This window comes from Oculina patagonica, chromosome 3 (assembly GCF_052425735.1).
Source record: "Oculina patagonica isolate OP01 chromosome 3, crgOcupat, whole genome shotgun sequence".
Classification (NCBI taxonomy): Eukaryota; Metazoa; Cnidaria; class Anthozoa; order Scleractinia; family Oculinidae; genus Oculina; species Oculina patagonica.
In genome coordinates, this window is record NC_135760.1 from 13,972,965 (window position 1) to 14,000,686 (window position 27,722).

Sequence of the window (27,722 nt, forward strand, 5' to 3'; positions counted from 1 at the left end):
TTTCTTGCTTTTAACTTTAAATTATAACGCCCGGGAGACACATTTGGCCGCAATGAAGCTATGGTTTTGTCATTAGCTAGGAATCATAGAATTAATTTCTTTGCAAATATTTAGTTTCATAGCGAATATTTGACAAAATTTAATATCATAAAATTAACTTAGCCGTGACACAGTCTCTTCAAGATAAACTTGATGTCCACCACTTGGTTTGAATTACTTTGTGTAGAAGAAAAATCGGTTATAGTTTTGTCTCGTTGTTAACCTAACTATTTTAAAATAAATCATTTTGTCAATACAAATATTTTATCACTTACCACTATTTAAGCATTGGAAAACTGGACAACACTCATCATTTGCAGGGTAAAATGTACAATCGCTTGGTAGTGTAGACGGACAGGATGCAACCGAGTTACAAACGGATTCTCCATCGTTACAAGTGCAAAAACGGCAAGGCGTAGAGGATGGCCCATCTAAGAAGCGCTGTCCCGAAAGGTATTTGTTCTTCTTAAACAGACACTTGCCTGTAAAATGAGAAAGTATGTCATCGGGCTGTTGCAAACAGACAATTATAAGTTTAAGATCACAGTAGAAACTTTGTGAACACTACCAACTAGACTATCGTACACAAAAGAACAGTACAGTTTAAGAGAAGTCTTATGATGTCCATATTTTTCTCAAAAACTACATAACAGCTTATTTTGACATGATATTTCTCGCTTTTTATTTCATTTAAATTGTACGAAAGCCGAGGAGGGACATCACATTTCAGACTTCAATTTTCAGACTTCAGACTTCAGACTTCGGACTTCGGACTTCGGACTTCGGACTTCGGACTTCGGACTTCGGACTTCGGACTTCGGACTTCAGACTTCAGACTTCAGATTTCAGACTTCGGACTTCAGACTTCAGACTTCCGCCTTATTCAGAGACTTCCGCCTTTGCTTGATTTCCGACTTGACTTCCGAGTTGTTGAGTTGTTAGATCAGGCAGATCCACTATTTAAAGTCAGATTCGCTATCTATAAAAGGTTATAAAGTCAGATCCGGTTGTTAGTAATCGGCGGAACGCGGAACGGCAGAACGAGAATCGGCGAAACGAGATTTTTTTTATAACTTAATTAATTTATTGCTATGAACAAAATTAATTAATAAATTCTCACTTACCTGGAACCATTTTTTTTCTTTATTTCACACACAATAGGCCGCAATATCGTTATGGCTTATACATGATCTCTGGACTGTCACACGAGACAAAGGGTTATAAGAGTTATGCAAATAGAGAAAAAGAAATACCTGTTTTAAATGGATCTTTTGTACAATTTGGCACTTTCCTGCTAAAACTGGACTTAACTTTTATTAGCTGATTTACGCGCTCTTTCTGATACCACATGGAAAGCAACGGTTCTTGTCCGATCGCCGAAGTTAAGCCCTGTTGAGCGGAGTTAGTACTTGGATGGGTGACCAACTGAAAATACCCCTTGTTGTGGGCTTTTCATTTTCTTTCTTTCTTTTTCTTACGAAATCAGTAACTTTTCAGGCCGTTCTATTTTTTTCCAACGGCTTCATTGACTTGCTTCGACTTTGTACGTTTCATTGTCTCGATCGGGGCGAGGAAGTCCGAAGGGCAGTCGCGCTACTGAGCTTCTCCTTGAAATCCTCACTCGAAATAAAATCGAAATCCTGGCTCTAGATCGATCTAGAAGGATTAAGAAGATATGCATGCCCTTTATTTTGTGAAATATAAATACTGTATGTTTGTCCAGTTTTACGTAATTAAGTCAAGAGGTCATGTATAAGCCATAAACGATATTGCGGCCTATTGTGGGTGAAATAAAGAAAAAACTATGGTTCCAGGTACCGCTGTCTGCAGGTCTGCAAAGTGGGAATTTATTAATTTAATTTTGTTCATAGCAATAAATTAATTATGTTATTTAAAAAAAAAAAAAAAAAAAAAAAAAAATCTCGTTACGCCGATTCTCGTTTTGCCGTTACCCCGTTTCTCGTTACGCCATTACACCGTTTACTTACAACCGGATCTGACTTCATAGATCAGTAGCGGATCTGACTTTAAATAGTGGATCTGCAAAGCAATTTAACTTATTTTTATGAGAACACTAGTAATTATTTTAAACTTTTTAACTTTTTAGCTTTTTAGCGATATCTTTTTAAAGTAGTAAGTTTTTATAGATATATATATTTTATACATACTCTCTTTTATTTTTAATTTATTTTATTTTACACAGGGCCCCCGTTGATACCAGTCCTGCGACTGAAGGGGTCACCCTGTTAAAATATCGATTATATTATATGCCTGATCTAACAACTCAACAACTCGAAGGTCAGCGGAAACTGCAAGCGAAGGCAGAAGTCTGAAGTCTGAAGTTTGAAGTCTGAAGTCTGAAGTCTGAAGTCTGAAGTCTGAAGTTTGAAGTCTGAAATCTGATGTCCCTCCTCGGCTTTCGTAAAATTGTGATAAAAAATGAAAGTAAATAAATGTGCGAATTTGTCTTTATTTAAATGACCCAAGTCATTGTTGCTGTCATACCAGAAACGTTCAAACTTGTCAATGTAATATATTTTGCAGGGATAATGCAAAGTCGAAAACCTAGTTGAAGAGTTAGCTTAACAAAAAGTTGTAAATAAGCTGTAAACTTGGGCACCAACTGGTCTTAAAAATTGACAGAAAAACTCAAAATGAAATCACTAAAATCATGGCTTGTTATATTCACTTGTTAAGTTGTTGTACAGTAATTAGTTTGTTAAATTATCCTCCCCTCCCACCCTCATTTCTACGAGCTCAGTGGGTTGCAGTTATGATTTATCCAGGTGGGGGGAACCCCAAATGAAAGGGGCGGGGATGCTCGTCGGAACTTTGAAAAGAACCCCCTAAAAAGACCAATCTAGACGTGGCTCAAGCTTTTTTGGACCCCTAAAAGATACTAAAATACTAAGAAAATGGAATTTATATTTGTTTATTTCTTCGTGTGCAACCCTTAAAGAGACCTTGACGTCTAAAAATATTGGCATTTTGCCCAGAACACCCTAAGAGAGAGACCAAAATCTGAAATTTACACCCCTATAAAGCGAGACGATGAGCATCCCGTCTCTTGCATATGGGAGTCCCCCCGGTGATTCTTCAATGATTTGTTTGCAAATGGTTGCGGCCAAACGCGTTTTCCGAGTGAGTGTCTTTCTCTTGTTGTCAGAGTTGATCCATGATGTTTTGTTTTAATTTAAATGTTCTACTTATGCGGAATGAAACAATGATTAAATTGTCGATCTCGGTATAACATTTAATAAACTGAACTTACATTGTTTTCCTTTTTCCACGCCATATTCACAACACCTGGACTCTTCATCTTTGTATAGTTCCTTGTCTTTACAGCAGCTCCACGATTTTTTCTCGGTCAAAGGCAGAACATGTTTATTTTTACCACAAGAGTAACAAAAGCTTGTCCTGTTATTGAAACCTTGATCATCACAACATTCCAAAGCATCTTTGCTGTCCATCGCCAATGGGTAGAATGGTGTTAGAAAATCATTACAACAGATTCCGTGTGTTGATAAATAAGGTTCACTTCCACAACACTGCACTGTAGGATCGTCAGCATCCGTGTCTTGTCCAGGAAGGTCACGGACGTTTCCTAGAAGATATATCACACATTAACCTAGTAAATGGCCCAGCTCACCACGAGTCTCTCGTAGCTCAGTTGGTTAGAGCGCCCAACCGGTATCTGGGAGGCCATGGCTTCGATTCCCGTCGGGGACTCGTTTTTTTTCTTTGTCCCACCCTCGTGTCGTGTTGAAAAATTCATCTCCATTACAAAAAATCGTCTTAGGGAAATAAAATCAATCTGAACTCAGAATGGTTGAAATTATTAGAGATGTTCTGACGAATAACCTTTGGTTATCTTCGAAAATCCTCCTCCTTCTTTTTTCAACATTAAAATGAAATGTCGATCTCACTATTACACACACTCTTCAATTGTTTAACTGTTTATTCGTTTTCATTTGCCTGATAAATTTTTTAAAATGTAGAATGTTAGTTACAGTTACCTTGACAGCAAACATGCCTGTCAGGAAAGAAAGCAGCATTACTGCAACATCTGGCCTCCTTTGCACTTCTGCGCGTATTGTTGAAACCGCTGACACTACCACCGCAGCAAAGAGATGTTTCTGTATTGTAGGGCTTCTCTCCAGCACAACATTTCCATGTTTCGTGTTTAGGACGGATATAAGATTCAGAACCACATCTATCGCATACTTTATAACGGACATCATAATGCTTATTTCCACACTTGCCAATCATATCTGTAAATTAGAAATTTCCAGAAGTCATTTAAAGGTCGATTTAGACGGTACGATTTTGTAACATGTGACAAGCTTACGACAGCCTACGACAGTGGCAAGCAAGTTGTAAGTTTGATTGACAAGACACAATTCGTGTCGTAGGCCTGTCGTAAGCATGGTGCGACAAAATCGCACCGTGTAAATCAGCCTTAACACACTCACTATATCAAAATCTCTAAAGTCTTGTTACTTTCCGAATATAATTAATTTACTCTGTGACTTAAGATATTTTCGTTATGATATTTTTTTGCTCTCATTTTGATGAAATGTGTAATCTTTTTGACAAAGATCATTAGAAAGCTATCAACGACTCACCCTGACTTGGTAGAAATGTCTAACATTATTTATCGTGAGTCCAAAACGGTTTTCGTTAGTTTTTTACACCTACCTTTTTTGATCACCCAGTTCCCAGAGTAGTCAAGAAAAGGTGTTTCAGTGAGCATTGGAGAGTGTTCGCCCATATGTCTCTTTCCACTTCTAAGTGACGGATAGTTTGATTTCTTGACCAATTTTACTTGGTGTTCAATTCTAACGGGCTGTCCTGATGGAGTACCATTCTTAAGGCCCATAGTTCCAGTTACAACAAACTTGTTTTCATCGCATGAATGTTTGCTGTTCCACATCCAGTGGTTAAGATGTGGCAATCCCGGACAGGTTCCCAGTCCACAGCGCTTCCTTCCAGATTCACAACCCAACCACAAGCCGTCGCCATCGTCATTCAGCCTGTAAAAGAGAGCAACTTCGTCTCCGTAGTGGATAGGGTCACTTGTTGTCAACCTTCCCTTGCCGTAGATGTGAAACACTTTCTTGGCGTGGGTGTAAACATTTTCCGTTGTCTGACGTTTTGAGAAATTGCAGTCATTTTTGCTGCAAGCTAACCAAGATATTGGCGCAGTGCTTGCTTCGTTTACGGTGAAGAGGACAGCGTCGCCACTGAAAATGTGATCAGGATCTTCTTCTTGTTCTTCGATAAAAAAACAAAAACAAAAGAACTTGTATAAGCCTTTCTAGAACTTCAAAACAAAATTATATTCCAGTTATTTCTTTTAATGAGTTCCCATTTGTTTGTTTATTTTTCACCCTGTTTTGAAAACTACTTAACATAGTGCTAATCGATCATTTCATAGTTAAATATGATTCCATTAGAGGAAAAGCGCCCTGGGGACGAGGGGAGAATCTTTCCAAGAACTCCAATGAATAAGAATGCATAAGCTAAACTAAGCTGACAAAAAATAGACAATTAGTGCATCCTGGTGAGTTGTCACAAAATTTAAGAACATCATTTCGAAATAAGTAATATCGATGTGTAATGTTTAAGTTATTGTAAGGATTATACGTTTTGGGAATAAACGTAAAAGAACTAACCAAATTACCTGCATTCGTGTAACACAACAGCTCTGTAAATAAAAGGAGCGTCAGACATCCAAGGGATGCCAAATTCATCTTTGTTTCCAAACTAAGCTCTGCAACATTAATGAGGTACATTTTTAAAACTACTAAGCAGGCAGTGAGGAAGGCAGGCAGGCAGGCAGGTAGGTGGGTAGGTAGGTAAGTAGGTAGGTAGGTAGGTAGGTAGTGAGGTAGGTAGGTAGGTAGGTAAGTAGGTAGCTGGGTAGGAAGGTAGAAAGGTAGGTAGGTAGGTAGGTAGGTAGGTAGGTAGGTAGGCAGGAAGGTAGGTAGGTAAGTAGGTAGCTAGGTAGGTAGGTAGGTAGGAAGAAAGGAAGGAGTCTCTGAGTGACCTTGAAATTTGTTCTTTCAGTGTCAGCTTTAATCAAATATGCTTTTAGATAAAAAGGTAGTTTGCACTTTTATATGAGACGATTGAACTTAGAATGGCAAAATGTATCAAAAAGCATTGAAACGTATCGCACTTTTGACATAAGACAAACTTTTTAGCTTTACTTGTATCATGTTGTAAACGTACGCAGCACTTTTCTTCGCCATGATTACAGTAAAAACCCACCAGTAAGAACCTGCATTTTTCCATGTTAGCATAAACAGGTTTTTACATAAATGGTAACTGGCACAAATTTTGGCTATTTAGGTTCTTATTTTCTGACGAAGAATTTACCTTGTTGCTAATAGAATTTTTAGTTTTAGTGTATTCAGCCTTTTCCTTATATGAAATTTCCCTATACCAGATAACTGTTTATGTAAAAATGACTATAACAGAAAATAATTCAATTATTATTTCTAAAAGTAAACATTTTAAATTGATTTTTGAAAAAAAGATCCTGTTTTCATTCTAGGCTAAAGAGGTTCTTATATAAAGGGGGTCTAACTGACAAATTTTAGCCTAGAGGTTCTTAAATTTTAGGTTCTTACTTGCGGGTTTTTACTGTATCACCTAACCTTAAAAAATGCGTCAAAAATGATCGGAAAAATACAATGTACGTTACAAGTGCAAAACAGAGGTTTGGATTTTTGACAATCTACGGCAGGAACCAATGCACGCCGTCTCTTGCTTTAATTTTAAAAGAAAATTCTTTCTGGTTTTGATGTCAGGAAAACGCCTTCGTATTCCTAAAATCAGGGTAAGAATGTGAACAAACTTTAGGGCTGTGTTTAAATTAAAAAATTTGCCAAGCCTTGGTAGTCGAATTGCTAACAGAAGTAACGGGTGTTTGTTCACAAACTAGTGACCCAGGTTATGGTACCCGCCTAAGGTAAATGTCCCCTAACTGGTGCTCATCTTTAGTTCTTGCCTTTCGGCGGTGAAATCTCTTCCTTTTTAATTTACTTATATAAACTTATATTCTATCTTAAGCTTTTTAAATTACGGAAAGTTAGTAACAGAGGGACAGCAGAGTCACTTGGCCAATATGGTGGGTGCAGTGAATGGGAGTTTGATTTTTAATTTCTCTATTAAAGGGCCAAGACACCAGGCTTGAAACACAGGTCTTAATAGCACTTGCGACAATTACTCCTTGCTGATGGTTCATTTGTTCCGCCCAGTTATGGGAGTAACAAAGGGCAGTTAAGCCCAGTTATATACGTAGTTATACCGGCAACATTTTTATATTTTTTGGATTTAGGGGCGTGTCTACCAATTGTTGAAATCCTCACCAAAATATCTGACTCTTTCGGATGCCAGCTGATTGACATCCTAATTTACACCTCGGAAGTGATCTTTATACGCGATCTACCAAACCCAGTGACGAGTTTGATTGCCCCTTATATTTATGAACTGTTACATAAAGGGAGATGTAAGCATTAGCATAAGCATAGATGTTACATTAAGGGAGATGTAAGCATGTTAACAAGTATATCTTATTTTTTGAGAAAAAAGGTTAAATCTTATTGGCATATTTCGAACTGAAACTAAATAGGTTTAAAAAGTAACATCCTTGTGGGTTGGTAGATACCTAATAATGCAGCTTACATGATATGCGGTCGACGTTTTCCCTTTCGTCTTACCTTTAAAGACTTTCTTAGTCAAGAAACCCTCTTTTCAGATCAATAGTCATGGCAAGAATGCCAACTAAGTGAATAAGTCAAAAGGGTAACTACTAAATTTCAGCCTCGCCACGTCTCAGCAGTCAAACTTCTGACCGAAACAACAGGTGCTCGTTAACAAGCGATGTACTCAGGGCATAGTTAGCATCCTACGCAGACGTTCTTTGGGCTCGTCACCCGTTGTAGGGTATAGTACGCTCTTAAGATGTTTGAACAGGTGCTTGGCTAAAGTTCTACTTTTTGGGAGGCAAATCTGTGTTTACCGGCATAGCTTACATGGACATGTGTACATTCTTGTATCCAAACAAAAATGGACTTTCTTTCTTATCATTTTATTTGATGTAAAAAAGATGTAATATTGAGTCCATCTGTTATCATTTGTCGGGCACTTCATACCATGTGAATCTGTAGGCGGCATAAGTCCCGACAATACGGTTGATGGTTACATTGTTCGACAGAAATTTTTGTTTGCAATATATTATTTAAGTCCCTTATGGAATATATTATCGGTTCTACTGAGATGAAGAGGCAAAAGAAAACTACTATTACTCCCCTTTTCTTAAATGCGAGATAGCTTACACTTTATTGTTATTAGTATTAAAACAAAGATATTTGATAGAAAACCTGGATGGAAAAACTGAATCGTCTTTATTTTACGAGGGTAGCACTAACAATCTTTCGACTAACAAACCTGTGGCCCTCGGATTCCCGATCGAATTGGAATTTAGAAGTGTTGATTTTTGGGAGGGAGGAAAACCGGAGAACCCGGAGAAAAACCCTCGGAGCAAGGACGAGAACCAACAACAAACTCAACCCACATATGACGCCGGGACCGGGCCACATTGGTGGGAGTCGAGCGCTCTCATCACTGCGCAATCCCTGCTCCCCAAACGAGTTGGGTTGATCCTCTCTTGGTTGGACTGATGATTGTTTTCTTCTCTTTTCTTTTCCCCATCTCGGATCGGCCGATAAATCTTCTTTCTAGCGGAGTGAAGGTGTTGCTAAATATTTTGTTTAATCCTCAAATTTGGTTTCGGCACGCAAAATGTACTAACCTATTCTCTCTAATTATAATACAGTACTGTTTCAGTAATTAAGGCGGGGGTATACCCGAATTTGAATGGAATGTTAGGAGGTTTAGAGAAGGGGTTGAAGAAAGAATTTTTTTTTGAGACACCACCAGACAGTTGGCCCCCACGCAAGAGCACTCCAGGTTGTCAGGGGGACTGTCTGATGTCTGTCTACCAATTTTTAACTAAAAAATTCTAATTTTTAAATCACATTAAATCTCTAACTTTTCTTATTTCTCTGAATTTCCTCCCAAACATCCCCAAAAATTAACAAAACATCGCAAAAAAGCAAAGAGTTTTTGGATTGCTTGAAACGCAAACAAGATATTCGCATAAAACCCAAGTTAAGAGGTGGATAAACGGCCTTCAGGTGTTCTCACGCCACCGTTTAGAAAATAACATTTTCTAAACGGTGATTTAGACTACAACGCGTATCATGTCGTTTAAATCAATCTACGACATCATTACGACAGATGTAGGCTAGATTTCTACGAATCAATTCGTGTCGTAGGCCTGTCGTAAGCTTGTTGCATGCTAGGAAGTCGTACCGTGTAAATCGGCAGGCTCTGTCAACTAAACAAGTAATAATTATATAGTGTACGTTTATGTGTGGCATCTTTTGCTGCAGTGGATCTAAACTCCTTTCGAAATTTTCTTCAGTAAACCAGCATGAATCGCCCAGGATATTTATACAAACACAAGTGAATGTTGTTGAGGAATCAGGTACCATATCTTGCTTGGGTTTTTTATTTTCCTTTCACTTAGATTTCTTATTTTACAGCAGATTTACTTTAAGAAGCACTTTAGAAATAGCACTGACTTTCATAACAAAGCTGAAGTCATCTGTAAGATAATGTCTACAATTATCAGACCGCCGCCCGGTTAGCTCAGTTGATAGAGCGCCGGAGTGCTGTGCGGGAGGTCTTGGGTTGGAACCACAGACCGGACCAACACTCAGGGTCTTAAAATAACTGAGGAGAATGTGCTGCCTTTGTAATTACATCTGCAAATGGTTATACATTCTAGTCTTCTCCGAAAAGGCCGATAAACCGTACGTCCCGTCTCCTGTATCTTCAGTCTTATAACAGGGGACGTTAAAGAACCCACACACTATTTGCAAAGAGTAGGGCACGAAGCTCCCGGTGTTGTGGTCTGGCCTTTGTGTAGTAAATTACAGTATGTGTACAGCGCATTTGAACAAATACATATGAAAAATGCGCTATATAAATGCATTATCATTATCATTATCATTGTCATTATTTCAACTACGAGTAACAAATCTTCTCACAATCATTCCATTTCCTAAAAGAAGGGAGGTCAGATACTCTTGCTAGGGAAGATCACAATAATTGTTTCATCAGTAATTATCTATTTAACCAGTACATGATAAACAACATTGATTATCAATTACCACTGATTTGTCATCACTTGGCAAACACCTTATGTTTTCATTTAGCAACAGAGCAGTCGACAGCGATGATATGAGAAACCTGACCGAAGAAACACTTTGCAAGGAAGAAAAGGATATAATAATAGAGTCGGATAAACGTGTAGCCCTAAAGAGGTAAAAATAGTGTTACAGTTGCGCCTTCACGGTCAACAGGTGTTTAAATTGAAAAGCTTTTTCTTCCTTGGTGTCTTCTTTCAGTCTCGTGTACCCTTTGTTTCATGTTTTTAGTTGAAATCAGTTTCAATATTCTCCTCCTATAAAAGCTAAATTTATTCCAATTTACTTTTGTTACTTCTATTACTCATTTGAATAACGTAGTAGTATTCGTTTGTCATTACTCTATATCGCTCTATTCGTCCAAGGTTTTGAGAGGTTTTAACTTTAGCTTACTTACTTTTCACGAAGGATTCGAAAATTAAGAGCTAAGTCACGACCAGCGCATCTCGAGAGAACTGGCCATTTTTTCAAGTTCGTCAAGCCGTCAAGCGATCCTTAATTATTTGGTTATTCTCCATGTTTCTTTTGAGATTTGGATCCTTCAATTCAGTGTTTTTTTTTTACTGCCGGAAAAATGACTGAAAATATCGTGACATCGCTCTGTACTTTACTTCAACAAAACAGCCGGGTTTTATTTACAGATAATAAAGAAAATCTGAAAACTGAGATTGGGCAGAGGCAAACCTTTTGTCGTTCATCATTAATTACGTAGTGTAAAAAGCTGTAAATTAACGCAGTTTATACAAGGAAAAGCGATCTTAGTAACCAATGCAATGTTCAGCAAATCGCTTCACCATATGTGCACCCGCTATCAGTAGCCATTAATAAATTCACGAAACTACACCTTAAAAGAACTGCAGGGCATTTAGTCGACAAAATCATGATCCAAACTGACCTGAAGCGTAAGACAACTGGGTCACATTGAATCACTCCTGGATAGTTATGAACCAAACATCAAGGTGCTGTTTCTATGTTAAAAGGGTTACCCTCCTAGAAAGACTAAAATATTCACAGACGGGTGGAGTTACCCTTAAGCGGGGGTGGAAGTCATTCAAGGACAACCGACGATGGAAAAACGTTTCCAAAAAATCATTTTTTGATCTTTGCTCGCGTTTTTCCTGTCGATCTCAAACAAATTTCGCTCAGTTTCCAAAATTATGACCATTTGTCAATAGTTTCTTTTTGGTGTTTATTTGGTCTGGTTACAGGTCTAGATAGGTGCGTGGGACGTCCCACATGCAGACAATAAAACAACCGGTAAAGCAATGCGAGGACTATGTCTTCAACAGCCTATAAGTAAAAGTTGTTTTCTTATGTATTCTCATCAGTAGCAGATTATTAAGAAAGCACGTTTAAGCCAATTACAAATTAATCGTGTGCGTTCTGAAAGTTAAAAAGCAATTCAACCCATTAGCTTGTGAGATTACAGCATGTCCCATATAAATAGTTAATTTCCTCCCTAATCACTATTGTAAATATTTGAGCTTCCTAAAATCGGCTTTTTACTGCTGGGTATTTTAATGAAATTAAGTAGAAATATTTTTGCAATGTTTAAGTTTGTATTTATGCAGTTTTTTGGGCAATTTAAAGCACACGAGCACCGACTCGCGTATAGAATACATTCTGTCCTTTAAAGGTTGGCTCTCATATGATCGCCCCGATCGTTTCTATCGCATCGATCGTTTGCAAATACTGAGACGATCGTAGGCGATCGAAGCAATTGGAAGCGATCGGGGGTTAATCATATGATCGTCCCGATCACCTGGCATGAGCGAAGACCTACGAAAAACAATCATTTTAGCCCTATATCCAACACAATTGCAGCCTTCAATGAAAGAGCAAAACTCGTGGCCCTCTGTCCTCTCAGTTATTGTAGTTTTACGGCGAAGAAGGGAAAGAGGAGCTAGAAGAATAGAACACGGGCAATCCAATCAATCGCCCCAATCGCTGCAGTCGTTAGCGATCGTCTGTGTGATGTTCTCATATAATCGCCCCGATCGCAAGAAAACTTTTTGAAGTGACAGAGGCGATAGAAACGATCGGGGCGATTGAACCGGCTTTAAATGCTCATTGATACGCTGTTTAAGATCGCTGTTTGTTCTCTTTGCTGTTCTGTGGCTCGAGTAGAGCGAAGAACTAAAAATTTCTTGTCCTTATTTCCTCCCACGTTTCGAAAACTTGTTTTAATAACAATCTCATTACTGAACGACTTCCGCGAAACTTCACAGAGCGCTTCAACACGTCCACTGTGCGCATGGTTGGTGTAACTTGTTTACCGTGTTTCGGCGAATGAACCTCAATTCCCTTTTCGCCGCTTCGATTTCCTTTTCCGTTGAGGGAAGTTCCGTTGCAGGAAGCTCAGCCTGTTAATGTTCCTTTTCAAGCTCCTCATCGCGTAAAGCGAAGGCCATGTCCGTCACCAACACGTAGTTAAGTCCCAAGCCTGCAATAACAAACTAAGAGTGATTTGACTGTTTTATTTACTCGGGTTGACGGCCGATACCTAAGTGTTCGTCACATCACTGTGAACAGTGAACCTAGAATCAGTTCCTGATCGAAGGTTCTACAGCAAAAAGAAATAAATAAAGCGAAACTTACCCCTAGCTTCAAAGAGAAAATATAATCGACGGACGCAAGCGAACTTAGTACGTACAAGCACTATTCTTTAAACTATGAAAAAGAAACTACAGCGTAAATTTAGAATAAACTATATATTTATTTAATGGCGAGGCGTGTCCCTTAGGGCTGCACGAGGGCACGCCACAAATTACGTTAATTAAGTTCAAGTTCACCAAGCCAAGCCACGATCCAGATCGACGCGGTCATCAAGCGTGCGCGCGGCATGGTGAATAAGATTCGACGTTTTATGGGACGGACAACGCGAAAATATCGATTAACAGACATGAGGGCCATGGTCTGCAGGGACGCGGCAACTGTTGTTATGACAACAAAGCCTTGAAACTGACATGCAGCGATGCCCGAAGTCCAGTGCCCTGTGATGAGGGCTGCAAAAGATGGCGGAGTCGCGAGGGAAGCTATGCCGACATCTGAAAGAGCGAGCGAAGCAATAAACAATCCTGGCACGTTTCGAAGTCTCGGCGATTTGTAAATAATGTAGAGAACAAGGAGATTTTCCACAAATGCAGAAGCACAAATGGAACCATAGATCAATGTTTCCAGAACAATTTGAAATGTGCTTCTAGAACGGAACGATTCCGCCAGACGGAGGGCGTGTCTGTCCACAGGGGAGAGTTCGGTGGTGTTCATGTTGGTTTTCCCTGAAAAAAATAAAAAAACCCATAAACGCTATTTAACTAATCGATAATATATGGCATTTGATAATTCTGCTCGGATTCAGTGGCCTTTAAGAGAAGATCACACTTCATCTTCTTGTTTTTCTTTCTTAGCCATTTTCTTTGCCTTGACGTTCCGGATCAAAGCAACAACGTAAGGATCGCTTAACCTGTTAATTCCCCAAAACTACGAAGTTTGAATTTCTCATTACAATATTCAAAGGTGCCGAGAACAAGGAAAATTATCAACTAGAACCTAGATTCTGCATGCCTTGATATCTTTTAAAATCCTAGAAATAAACTACAGAAATGTATCTTAAAACTGCATGTAAAACTGAGAGGGTAAAGACATAAACATATAGATATACTTTATTTATTTATTGCAGCTAGCTTGGAAATTATATTGCACTTTTAAGGCTAGTCGCTGTTTAAATGCATTTGCACAATTCTCGGTAAATGCATGGCTACATCAGATTAAAATAAATGAATACTAAACTGCAATTAAGGAAGATTTAAAACAATTTAGCACCAAAATTGATATAAGAAATTTAAACTGAGCTAAATTTTTTTTCTGTACGTTGGATTTTGGGTGAAAATGTTTTAGTTAACGGTCTGGCATGAGAATGGATGATGTTAGGAAAAATACCATCTTCCTTCTTATTACTTGAAAAGAATTTAAAATTCGACCTCCCATAAAAGAGCAGCTTAATGACTGACCAATCAGGAGAGATTTTTGTTAGTCAAACTGACTCCATCCGCACTAAGTTGTATTTACATACCGTAAAATTCCGGTTATAAGCCCCCCCGCTTATAAGCCCTCCCAGTTATAGGCCCATCTACCTGGAAACAAAAAAATACATCCGATTATAAGCCCACCCGGATATAAGACCCCCCTCTACCAGATTGCAGTACTGAACAGGGCTAAATGTTGCTTTATTATGCGTTTTTAACATAACAGTATTTCGATCAACACTCCTTTGGCTCGTTTCGAAACGTTTATTTTATTCCACTTATAAGCCCTCCCGGATACAAGCCCCTCCGCTTATAAGCCCACCCAAAACCCCTTACAAAGTTGTATAAGCCCAGGGCTTATAACCAGAATTCTACGGTATTTTAATAACCACAAAACAATCAAAATGTCTATTACACTGTTCACTTATTTACGTTCAAACAACAAAGAAACTGTCACTTTTGCCTTGGTAATGATGTTAGCAACACCGAAACATCGGACAACATTTAGTTTTATTCTTCCTACTGAAGTTTTTTAGTAAACCTTTAATCATACGAAATCTTCCCTTAGCCCCCAAAAAATCAATTTCATATGGGGGAATAATTGGTTGATCAGGTTTTGCGATTTCGTGCCTTTTGCATTTTGTTGTTTACGTGACACAAGAAATTAAACCCAATATTGAACATCACCTGTGTAAATTGAATTACAAGACTTTTCCATTATGCATAATTGACCGTACGAAAGCTACCTTTGTTATTTCGTTTGAAAATACTCCAAGGAAAAGTTAAAACTGTAAAAATTGTTTCTGACTCCCAATTTTGCATAGTTTCCCAACTGTAAACATTATACTTTGTCATGTAAATGCTCGGAGATATTAGCTGTATAAGCTACTCTTCAAATCCGAGGGTAAACAAAGTGATGATGATGATGATACATAAGCAATATTGATAATGTGATAAACGATTTTCTTTTAAAACATGTACATTTTGTGTAATATATCAACTAAAGGCCTCACTTGAGATCGCTGAATGCTACGTGAGGTTATTGTTAGTTCAAGTCTTCTGTGCATCTCAGCTTGTAAACGTTTTGAAGTATTGTTTTTTTTGTTACTCAAACAGCAGCTGAAATAGACATAATAACGTTTTTAAAATTTTAGTTTTCCGGAGGACGCTAGCAAAGCCAAAAGTTGGCAAAGAAACTTTCTGGTGACTGTCATTAATCAAGCGTATTCTTTACTACTGGCCTTGAGATACAATTCCTACAACTGTTTAAACTTTGTCTAAAGTTTATAAGCAGAATTATTTGTGTTATTTACCATTTCATCCTTATAGAAACAAGCAGACCTTGCACTTAGGCACCACAGAAAAAACTTTTAATTTAAAAACTTTAAATTTTAAACTGCTTTTTTCCTTAAAAAAAAAAAATAAAACAAAATAGAGCTATAGTAGTTCGCCCTTCACTCCTCCTTAGGAGCATAGGCCATCAACAGTCTCTCACCATAGCCTCCTGTCCTGTGCTTCGAGCTATAGGTAGGTTTTAATCTCTCCTCTTATATAAAACAGACACTCATTTATCTTAATACTTACGGTGTGAAGAAGTCAATGAAAAACAGTAAGCGAGAATATCTGTGGAGTCTTGGCAAATCACACTGGTTTTGTTGATCAAAACTGCTTTAGTCTTTAAGGCTGGCTAAACACACCTCAAACGACTCATAAGCGCTAGCAGGCGGAGGAAAATCTTGTTCATTTTATTTCTACTCGACCAAGTTAATGGTCACGTGCATGATTATGCAACTAATAATGGTAACCAATTGGAAGAAGATATAACAACAACAACAACAACAACAACAAGCTTTATTTGCATGACTGTAAATTTGTTACAATATTGCAAAAGCGTAAACTTATTAAGTAATAATAATAATAAAAAAATAATAAAATAATAACATAGTAAAAAAACAAAAAAACAAAACAAAATGATTACATATAAAATTAATTACATTGATAGTATTTTGTTACGTAAATCAAAACAAGATGATATAAATTTAATCAATTGCATGGTCACAAATTAATCGGAAGAATTCATTATTCTACAATCAAGTCAGGCACTGGTAGCCGGCTGACATTTAAGATGATAGGCTCTATTTTCTTGTAAAAGTTATCTCTTATTGTTGTATATTTGGAACAATAAGAGAGAAAATGAATTTCATCTTCGGTTTTATTACAATCACAGACCGGGCAGAGCCTATTATGTCTGGGCGTATTGTTATATCTGCCTAGTTCGATCATTAACTTATGATTACTAATACGTAATTTAGCTAATGTTCTCCTACCAGAAACTCTCCTAGTTAACTCTAGATAATTGGAGGTAGCATATTCGTTCTTAAAAGATCTATAAAATTCTAGTTTTTGAGAATGCTGTAGAGTATGCTGCCAATACGAAATATATTCAACCACTAAGGAGGCAGGTGGATTTTGTATATGATCTAGTTTCAATATTTGAATTTTTGAAGTTCTTAATTTTTAGGCGGCTCGCAATTCTCTAAAATCTTTCCGTCTTTGGTATTATATCACAAATGGCCCTTTGCTGCCGACGTACGTTTTGTGTGAAGTTGTAAAGCATTTATCATTAGACACAATTACATGCTTATGTAATCGACAAAACAGCTACCAAACCTATTTTAAAATCTTGTCGAAGGGGTTCAGAGTGAATTCATTGAAAATGACCACTGTCTGTGTTATCAATTACGGTAAACAAAAACGTCACCATCGCGGCTTGTGCATGTTAGGAAATAAAATAGGAAATAAAGTGTTCCCTTGCGCTTGTGTTTGCGTCAGTTCACGTGATCGATTCCGCAGTGGCTTGAGCAATTTTTAAACTAATTCCTTATCTGCATGACGCCCTGTATGAAATCGGAAAAGATTAAATCGACAGGTTTTCGTCATCATATTAAATTGCAAATAAAAAACCTTTTTCTAAAAAATAAGTGGAACATGATTTCCAATTCTTTCTTCTTGTCATTTACACAAGTGTATACGAAAAAAAAGTGCTCTGGTGATCCCTTATTTTTATAGTCTTTGTAGCCCTGATGAAATAAGTAAGTTTATTTTTTACAGGTTTTGACTTAATTTGTAGTTTTATTTGGTTTAACCATTCCTTTTCGATTTAGTTTTGTATACGTGTAATTGGACAAGACATTCACCCAAACGTTTAAGTTATTCTGTCAAAGGGGTTCAGAGACAATGGCTCAGACAAAGATAACACGATGGTGGCTTGTGTATGTTAGCAACAAATTAAATATTATAATGCGCACCGCAAAGAAAGACCAAAAGAAATGCACACACGCAGCACTTAGTTGATGTATATGAGCAGCCTGCCAAGTTTCATCACTTTATCTGGTCGGCAAGGCCCTCAAACCCGACCAGAAGTAAATGTGTACCCCTAGTTGTCACGCTTGGGCTAAATCTCGGCTTTTGGTGGACTTGGGGTGGAACGTTTGGATGTCTATGAGCAGCCGCATGCCAAGTTTCATCACTCAAAGTAAATTAAGGCCTGGTTCTCAGACCTTTTTCATATTTTCTGACAACTTTTAGAAATCACATTTTGGTGCGCGGTAATGTAAATAAAAAATGCTCAAATGATTTAAGATAATCAAACAAGGATATTTTTAGTAAAAGATTTTGTTCACGTGATTGACCACGCCCTACAGTTCGAGAAAACCATTGTTAACGATTCCCACTACTTGTCGCACTAAAAGATAAAGTTTTATTGCATGAAAACAATTACCCTAAGAAGGGTTTAGGGAATCTGCTCGGAATGAAACGAAACGTTTTACTGGACAAAAGTTATTTCATATCTTTGACTAGTGCCAGTTCCTCTCAAATATTTAATAAATCTACTAACAAGACATTAAACAGTTTTCTCTCATTCCGACCGGCGTTTGAAAGTAAGTACTAGTAGCCATTACTCTGATATAACTTTGGCTCTTCATTTAATCTCTAAATAGTGGGAATTTCTTGTTGTGAAATTGTCACGCAATCATGCGTAGTTAGTCACGTGATTGAAATATGATATGCATTACACAAAAAAATTGGATGGTTTTTGGTCGTGATTAACTTTAAATTTCAATTTTACAGAAAGCTCTTATTGCTTTTAGTATAGACCACCCCCTCTCAAATATGACGAGAACCAGGCCTTAATCTACTTGAGATATGCACTTTATCTTGTCGGCAAGGCCCTGTAACCCGACCAATGATGTCTAGTGATAGTAGATGATGTCTAGTGATGGTAGATGATGTCTATTAACGGCAAATGATGACTAGTCATGGTGAATGATGTCTATTGATGGAAAATGATGTCAAGTGATGGAAAATGATGTCAAGTGATGGTAGATGATGTCTATTGATGGAAAATGATGTCAAGTGATGGTAGATGATGTCTGGGGATGGCAAATGATGAGGGTTGATTATGGGCAAGAATACAAAACGATGTATATTGATGTAAAGTGTCGTTTAGTAATTTAAGCTTACGTCTAATGATACTATATGTCGTTTAGTTTCATATATGGTGCTTAGATTTTTTATGAGGTTTCTCCATTTGGTGTATATAGAACACGAATTTATAGCCGGCATTATGGTAACCAAAGCCGCTTGTCCCTCTTAGCTGGTAGAGCATGTGGACGAGAAACAAGTGGCTCTGCATGGAGACACATGATTTGATTGGCTAGATTTTAACAAAGGAAGTTTTAAATTTCGCCAATCAAATCAACCGTGTTAAACTCTCCTATAACAAATGGATTTTTATAAGGTTCATTTGTCGTAAAGCTTTTCCTTTTGTTAAAATCCAGCCAATCAAATCACGTGTCCCCGAGAGCTACTTGTTTGCATTCACAGGCTCATTTTGTTCCTTGGAAGGAAACCTTATTCGGCAGAACCTGATTGATGAGTAAGAATAACAAGCATGGTGAATCGACTAAACACTGGTGTAATACAGTCAACACCATAAGTAAAAGAAAAGATAAAGGACGTACCCCTCAGCTCTCAAGAGTTAATAAATACTTTCAAAGAATTAACACTGATCCCAATTATACTGCTTCAGGTCTTACTGATGTTCCTGATGGGACAAAGCTCCCTGTAATCTACTAGTCTACCACTTTTAAATTCCTTTCCACCCAAAAAGGACTGCAGCAGGACCAGACGGTTTGCTACACTGGTTTTGGAGAGAACGAATCCTAATGACAGACGTAAAGTTAGACAAACAAGTTCATGAAAATAGGCCTTATTATTTAGAACAAGTGAAGAATCAAAAGCGTAGACGAGCTGTAGCTAAACTACGGTCGGGTAATCACAGTCTTCGAATCAAATCTGGGCGACATAGTATACCTAAATAACCCAAATCTCTTGGGATTTGTCAATATTGTCGCTCTAATCAAATAGAGAATGCAACCATTTCTTATTTCATTGTGATCGTTATAGAACTATTAGGCAACAAATAACAAGTGATATTGTACTTAAATATCCATCAGTTGATGTTTTGAACGATACTGATAAAATTATTTTCTTGTTAAATAATGTTGATTCTTTCATCTGTAAGAAACTAGGTTATTTTATCTATGAAGCACTACGTAAAACAGAAACTTGTAATCTTATTTAGTTTATTGTTAGAGCATGTAATTCCTTATATTGTTATCCTAGGTAATACCATTTTATATGGGAATACCAATAAACTGTTGTTGTTGTTGTTGACTTATAAATGGTATAGTTTGGTCATTTGAACAGAATTCTCAGGACACTACCAAGCCTACATGACGCCATTTCACATCAAAGGCAAGGCAGCGTGTGAAATGAGCTGTTCTATTGCATGCTTTTCTGCAACTGAGGTACTGCTAGCTACTTGTTTGTCACCTTGTTTGTCTGAAGATGATATAGAATTATATCGAAATATAACAAGTACAGCAACGTTTCCTTGCATTTGTTGTCCATATCATTGACACAATGCATTTACTCGGTATTACATTTATCCTTAATCTCTTAAAATTATCAGCGCGTAATGTTTTTTTGAGGTACTCCAACCAGAAGGATATCAGTCGATATAATGTGATGTGTAGCCTCTATCAATAGCGGATCCAGACCTTCAGCTAAGTGGGGGCCCGATCATCCAGGCCCTGGAATAAGGAGGGGCCCGCTCTCGAAAATAATTTTTCTCGGGCCCTGGGGCCTCTCTTTGGCCAAAAAAAAATGTGGGGGCCCGGAACCCAGGATCCCTCTCCTAGATCCGCCACTGTCTATAATAATTTCATTCAACACACTGACTACATTGTAACTTTTTAATATAATCACTTTTAATGTTTTCATCACTGTAACATCAGGCTTTTTGCCATGTAGTATTTTGTTACAGTAAAAACCCGCGAGTAAGTACCTAATTTTGAAGAACCTTTTAGGCTAAAATTTGCCAGTTAGACACCCTCTGTATTAGAACCTCTTTAGCCTTTAATTTTTAAACACCCAGGAGCCTAATCACTCCAGTTTCAATGTAAATGTCAATGTTGAAAGTCATAAAATATTGTTGATGTAGTCACATGAATATAAATAAAATGGTATGCAAATTCCGTTTAAGAGAAGAGCTAAATACTACCAAAAATTCTGTTAGCAACAATGTAAATTTTTCTACAGAGTATAAGAACCTATTAAGAACCTAATAGCCTAAATGTTTGCTAATTACCATTATGTAAGGACTTGGTTAGGTTAACTTGGGAAAATGCAGGTTCCTACGCGTGGATTTTTACTGTATAGCACATGAATATTTATGTATCACAGTATAACATGATTTAAACAATACAAGTTTCGTTCATGGACTGCCATGACGTATTGGGCTCATAATTAAAGCTTTTAATCATCCTTTATAATATTTTTTATAATTCATTTTCAATGAAATGTTATTACATTTAAGTGTATAATTTGCAGAGGTGAATATAAGAAACAAACATTCTTCATGTTCACCGCAGTATGTGGCGAATGTACACTTTAAGGCTTGGTTCCTACATCTTTGTCATCTAGGCAAGTAAATAGGGAGAACAATTGTTTAAGATTGTGGAATGAAATATTTGCTCTTTTGGAAGAAATTAGTCCAAGACCAGATATGCGAAATTGCCTGGAAGTTTGGAAATGATGAACAAGGCTTTTGGACCTAAAAGATCTTTAAGAATAATGTAATAAGAGATCGCAGACTCACTGGTAGTGGTTTCTTAGATCACGTGGCCATGACAAACTTTGTCAGACAAAGTAGCCAAAAATTTATTTTTCTTTAGCCCGGAGCTTAAACAGTAAGTGCAATTGTCTGCAAATCACCGACGATTTTAAAATTTTCTTTTGTACGTTAAGTTCTTGATATTCACCTCTGAAAATTTTCCGAAACAATTATTCACTTCAGGCTCAGTGAACATTATAATGTTCACATTAAGCAGCATTAAGTATATAAATATACTTAATGCTGCTTAATGACTGGTCCTGAGGTAGACAGTTAATTTTGTTTCCCGAGAATCTCAACGTTTTCCGAGGGAAACAAAATTATACCAGACCAGTTATAAAGTGATTTGTTATATGGCACTGTTACCCCTGACTCACAGATTTTGCAACACATGTTGCAACGTTGCCCGCTCAGAGACTTTGGCGAGAAGCGGTTTTATTGATAGATGTTATGTGTCCTCGAAGTAGCCAATATAGGCGCGTGCTTTTGGGGAAAATTTCCAGCTATATAACAATGGTGATTATTTGCTTTTGCCTCATCTCGGTAAATATTGACCAATGTTCACTGAGCCTTCGGAAATTGTCAAATAACGTGATTTTTTTACCCATGCATTGTAAATTTTTTTCTTGAAGATTTAAATACTGATATCTGATCAGGTAAATATCCTTGAGTTTACCTTTATACTTATTTTAACTCCTGTGCTGTGATTTGATCAGAGTCTTAACATCACATCAGATAAGTATTTTTATGTTTTGTCTTTCAACGTATTTGTACTGGTTCGCTTTCTTAACACTTACTATATCGGCATTAATATCACCAACATATGTAAGGAACCTTTTAAGTTTATACAGTATATGGCCCTAATTTCATCCCAGCTTCTTTTTGTTCCACCCTAAGTTTTCGTTTGCAAAGCAAGTAACCATTATTTTACCAAATTTACTGACATATCCTTTTTTATAGTTTTGGTGTGGGACATTATGATGCTACAAAAAGGAGAATTTCAACCTACTGTCAAGGTAAGTGAAGTTTCTTTCATTGATACAAGTATATTTTGTACTTGATAAACGATTAGTACAATCTGATGCAATTTGATTGGTTGCTTCTGCAAGTTAACCCTTTCAAGTGGGCTTATCTGACTGCTGGATAGATATAAATTTCCATTTGACCAATTAAGTTTCCTTCTTAAGCTTCGTTGACATTGGAGTCTGGTTAAAATTCGGGCCATATACTGTACATATAAATGGTGTTAAATTTGTTTTTTCTTGCACAGTTCTGCTCAGGCAACCTTCGCGTTCTGGTTGATAGTGTAGAACGTGATCGTGCGTTTTTTGTTTGTTTTTTAAGCTCGTGTTTGTTTTTTAAGCTAAGTCAAAGCATAACAACGGGAAAAATTTAACTGTGATTCTGAAGTTTAAGCTTAATCTTGACTATGAAATGGTTTACTTTTCAGTATGCTATTTGGATCTTGCGAAAAATTTCAGCTAGAGAAAATGGAACACTGTTTTTCTTTATGGCGGGATATTTTTTTTGCGATTTAAGGAATTAAGGATACTGTTAATTTTTTAGGAATTATTCCATGAGCGCGCTTTTGATATGAAGTGATAACTGGTTAACGAGCGCGTAAACGCGTTGGTTTTAATCATAATTCAACAAGCGCATATGGAATAATAAATAAACTCTCAGCTCTGTTATTGCCCTTCTTATGTTTTTAAAATGATGCAAACATCGCAGTTGTAATTTGAACGAAAGAGCTGTTTTAAAAGACGGTAGAATCTTTGGTCAGTTGATAGATTTTCCAATAAATTGCGTTTTCGATTTTTAGCTTTAAACTATTTAGACTCTTCTGTGAAGTAGATGTGACTTTGATTTTGGTAGGCAAGTGCTCTATATAGAGCGGTTTTCACTTGAGGGTCGAAAGTAATTTGCGTTTGCTTTGGTTTTGCATTACTACGCTCAGTGATTGGTTTAAAAATCTCGCGCCACTTTCTCGACCAATCAGAACTAAAACCAAAACCAATCGTGACTTGCTCGCGCACGCTCGCGCTCAATGTCGTTTCTGATTGGCCAGAGTAATTACTTTGGTTTTGGTTTTACGACACTCAATTGAAAACTGCTCTAATTCAACAATTTGTTAAAAATACACCTACAACACTGCACGACAAAATTTTATGGCGGCGGGGACGCGAAAACGGCCTTTTAACCTTTTGCCGATTTTCTCAAATATAAAAACCCTTTGAAAATTTTAAATGTCATTTTCGTAAATAGTTCACCAAAGGGTTTCTTTTGACTGAATATGAAGAAATGCGAATTAGGAGTTTTGAAAATTTTTTCTCGAAAATTCCAGTCGGTAGCTCTTAACCCCTGATAAGAAATTGTTGTTGGTGTTACAACGGATAATAACTTAAATCTTTAGCTTTTAGAATTGATAAAAAATAACGCAATAGCATTTAAACTATTCTGGTACTCGATTTTGTCCAACTAGAATTAATATAACACGATTTTCTGATGGATTCCGTCTTAAATATTTATGTTAGTTAAACTCTTTATTGAAAGTTGCCTTCTTGGTTGTTTTGCGGTTGCCACTTGCTTCCTTGTGGTTTGAACGACATTTATCTAAAAAACAAGACAAGCTTCAGACTAAAAAACTCAAAATCGAGAAACACAGTACGTCATTTACTGATCAGTTGGTCAATGCCCAATTTTCTCGATAAGACATACTTGCAGGAAATCATGGTGGCTAGATTCAACACAACTTCTCCTTTACCATGCAACTGCAAATAAAATTACAATGACTCCATGCAGGCATGTCTTATAGAGGGAACTGTGTACTCCACAATTCTCTTTATGTAAAGTAATAGACTAAAGCTCGAGACTATTAAATTTATTGATCAGTTGGTCAATTGATTATTTCAATACTTTTACTATTTGGGACTTCAATTACCCGCGTATTACCAGAAAAAGTAATAACACAAAATGCTGTCTGCACTTGTATAGCAAAGGCTACGTGTGCTCGTGCCTTTTTCGAGATTTTACATAAAGTTTAGTATAGGTAACAGTTACAAGTATGTGGATCTTAATAAATTGTTGCATTTATTATTATTAAAAGTTTTGAAAACGTGTTCCGTTTGGGAAATTGGATAACGGAAGAAGAAAAGGGTAAAAGAGGGTACAATACAGACAAATTCCTAATAAATAATACAAGTAAGTACAGTCGGGCAGTCAGTAAATAGAATGAATGGGACAACTGAAAGTCTATCGCTCTTTAAAGTGGGCGATTTGTCACCAAGTTTCGTTCTCTGGACGTACGAATATTTTTGTTGTATTTTCTTTCGATTATATCGTTTATTTAAGAGAAAAAAAGCTATCGAACGCGCAGTTTATTTACAGTAAGACATTAAGAATCACCTTTTCGTTTGATAACATGGCGTAACCAAGCAGGACAAGCTGTAGAAAGAAGTAGAGAGGAAGAATTAATCATTTATTCAAGTTACTTTAAAATGCAATGCAGATAATGGAATTTGTTTCCTTTTTCTAAGTGAATTTTTTGAAAAGTAAAAGTGCAAATTGAGCTTGTATATTGTTCCGAACACGCTCTTTTATAGCAACAACGTTCTGTCTTTTTTTATGATAAAACGGATAAGAAAAAACTCTTAGTTGCTTCACTCATGCAAACGACTTAAGGACTAGAAAATGCTTTTTTGGTGTGTGTACAACTTATCCTTCACTTTATAACTATTTAACGAGAATTTGGTTGGGTGACTACATATGTCAAAAGGACAAAATGGTGTTTCTTTTACAACCGTTTCGATAAATTACAAAACTCCAATTCATTGTTATGACATACGATGAGTCCGAGTCTTACTGTTTTTAAGTTAAAGTTGAAGACACCTTTTTTAACTAGCATATGACTTTTTTAATATTCAGTTGTCATCTTTGACCGTTTTGATGATTAGGTTAGTATTTTCAATAGTTAATCGTTTTAATATTTTATGACATTTTATCTTACTTGTAAAGCGCTTTAGAATATTTTTATATAATTTAAGCGCATTATAAGTTAAATTATTATTATTATTATTATTATTATTAAAATGAGACTGGACAACGACCATGGAAGGTGTTTCTCCATTATTAAGAACTAGTTTATTAAACTCACTTTTCTTTTCAATTTTCTCCAAATTTGGAACAAGGCTTTTGACGTCTTCTCCAGAATCCAGTCCATTCATCAATGCTTTCTTTAAGGCAGAGGGGAAAATGTGCGGATTTGAGTGTATGATTCGCATTATGTGATGCTTCGTTGTTGGGCACGTGCTGCAAGGATTTGCGGCACTATCCTTCCTGTAGAGTACAGAGGTGAAAAAGGTTAGGTTTAGGTAACAGTTGGAATTAATTTACATCTCGTCTAAATGACCTAAATGTGTGAAGTCTGGTTTCCAAAATATCACGATTTAAATCCTTGTAAGCAAAACTTTGATTGTTAAGGACTCCACTTAAGCTCTTGACAAAAATTTTGACCATTCTCAGTTCTTTTAATGATTTAAAGACAAGAAACCGTGAAGCTTGTAACAAGTAATAGTAAGGTTAGTAAGTGCAGACGAGATCGATGCAAGGTATCGGACACTTGAACGTGTCCCGTTGGTGTCCGTTATTAATCGGGGTCCACTTAACAAAGTATAGTTCCGTCCGTCATTGGAATCCTATTGTAACTTAGGGTTTAACTCTAAGCCTAAGCCATAAGACATTCATAAATGAATAACTTACAAAAACCCATAGTAGTTGAAAAGGCCTTTGCCCCAAGTACACCATTGTCTCCATAAACTGCATTGCTGTCTCCTTTCTTCATCTGCTCTGACCCGCCCTCTTATCGCTTCGCTAATTAAAGCAATCAAACCAATCCCAATGACAATCAATGCCCCTATACCAGTAGCTGCTGCTGCGGCACCTGCAACGCCAACAAAGGTGGCTATACCTGGAAGCATACAAAAAAGAAAGTATTTATAAATCGTATCAACATTATACAGGGTCGGAAAGGAGATGGGGAACGTTGGTTTAAATTTCTATATATCGAAACTTGGGCTTTTGAACATTACAAGGAAATGACTAAGAAGTATTTTTCTTCACTTACCAAGAGCAGCTCCAATGCCAGCAGACGCCGCGAACAAAAAGTCGTCTGCTATTTTCCAATCATCCCTGGTGTCTGCTTTGAAATCCTGGTACAGGTCATAGATGCTTATACCAAAGAATATGCCGTCAGCAACAACTCCAAAAGCAGTAAAAATGCGTCCTATTGTTTTGGACGACGCCAAACGAGCCAGCCTGTTACTAGCTCTCTCCATGTTAGTCAGGTCCACACTAACTTCTGTTGCAAACTCTTGTTCAACTGTAACTAATTCCTGGGAGCTTTTAGCGTTGACGAAAGTCGAAGAAGGTTTCGGCGGCGCACGGAGTTTTTGTTTTATGATTTTCACTAGGTCGATGGCTGCCGAGACGGTGCCATGAACAGATCCTATTCCACCGATAGCTGTTGCTACAACAGCCATGATATCTCTCGGGCTACCTTGACGAGCTTTACTGTTTGGATCGATGACTTCTTTTAATACGCTGTAGGTGGCACCAACTGTTCCCAGCACGTTAAACGTGTGTGACATACCAGCCACAAAACGGGGACTGTTGCGTATCCTGCGGCTGAGGAAATCAGATGAAAGCACTGCAAGGGAAGGGTCTGTGCTCTTCAGCTGCTCTGCGAATAGTTCGCGTAGTCGATATATTTTAGGTTTCAACCCATTTATTATAGTATATTCGTTCCAATTTCTCTCCCATGCTGCTAGGTTCGTTATTGGTTGCTTTGACAGCCTATTGATCAAAATGTTCCCTCTTGAACGATGTAGATATCTTGCTCTGTTAATTTCTCTAACGTCGTCTACATGTCCTTGAACGAAAATATCCAGAAACCTCTCCTTGAAATCGAGAGCGCGTTGGTCAACGGCCGCCAGGACGTCGAGCTTTCTCATGTCAAGGAAATTGGCAAAGATTCCAAGCTGAGTGCTTGTTATTGGATAAAGAATGGCATTGAGTAGTTCCTTCATGAATTCCGTGAATGTAAGTTTGACTTCTTCTGCTACATCCAGTCCTTCATAT

The 27,722-nt window shown here is 37.3% G+C and overlaps 2 protein-coding genes across 2 annotated transcripts in view; both read right to left on the minus strand.

The window, feature by feature from the left end:
- LOC144647504 (uncharacterized) overlaps positions 1 to 27,722 on the minus strand; it is an 85,039-nt gene that overhangs the window by 31,930 nt on the left and 25,387 nt on the right. The window lies entirely within an intron of this gene.
- Positions 23,965 to 26,972, minus strand: LOC144646789 (uncharacterized). The gene is made up of 5 exons (XM_078506476.1): positions 26,710 to 26,972; positions 26,346 to 26,553; positions 25,741 to 25,922; positions 24,993 to 25,031; positions 23,965 to 24,200 (listed from the first exon to the last, which is right to left on the minus strand). The coding sequence occupies exons 1-5, from the start codon at positions 26,918 to 26,920 to the stop codon at positions 24,118 to 24,120; spliced, it is 723 nt and encodes a 240-aa protein (XP_078362602.1). The 5' UTR covers positions 26,921 to 26,972; the 3' UTR covers positions 23,965 to 24,117.

What these genes read in the sequence shown, in the direction of transcription:
- LOC144646789 (XM_078506476.1), bottom strand. Translation starts at nt 26,920, where the DNA reads ATGGAGAGAGCTAGTAACAGGCTGGCTCGTTTGGCGTCGTCCAAAACA. An exon ending in TGGCATTGGAGCTGCTCTTG is followed by an intron (nt 26,554 to 26,709) that starts GTAAGTGAAGAA and finishes GTATGCTTCCAG; the next exon opens with GTATAGCCACCTTTGTTGGC. An exon ending in CCATGTTATCAAACGAAAAG is followed by an intron (nt 24,201 to 24,992) that starts GTGATTCTTAAT and finishes CTTGTTTTTTAG; the next exon opens with ATAAATGTCGTTCAAACCAC.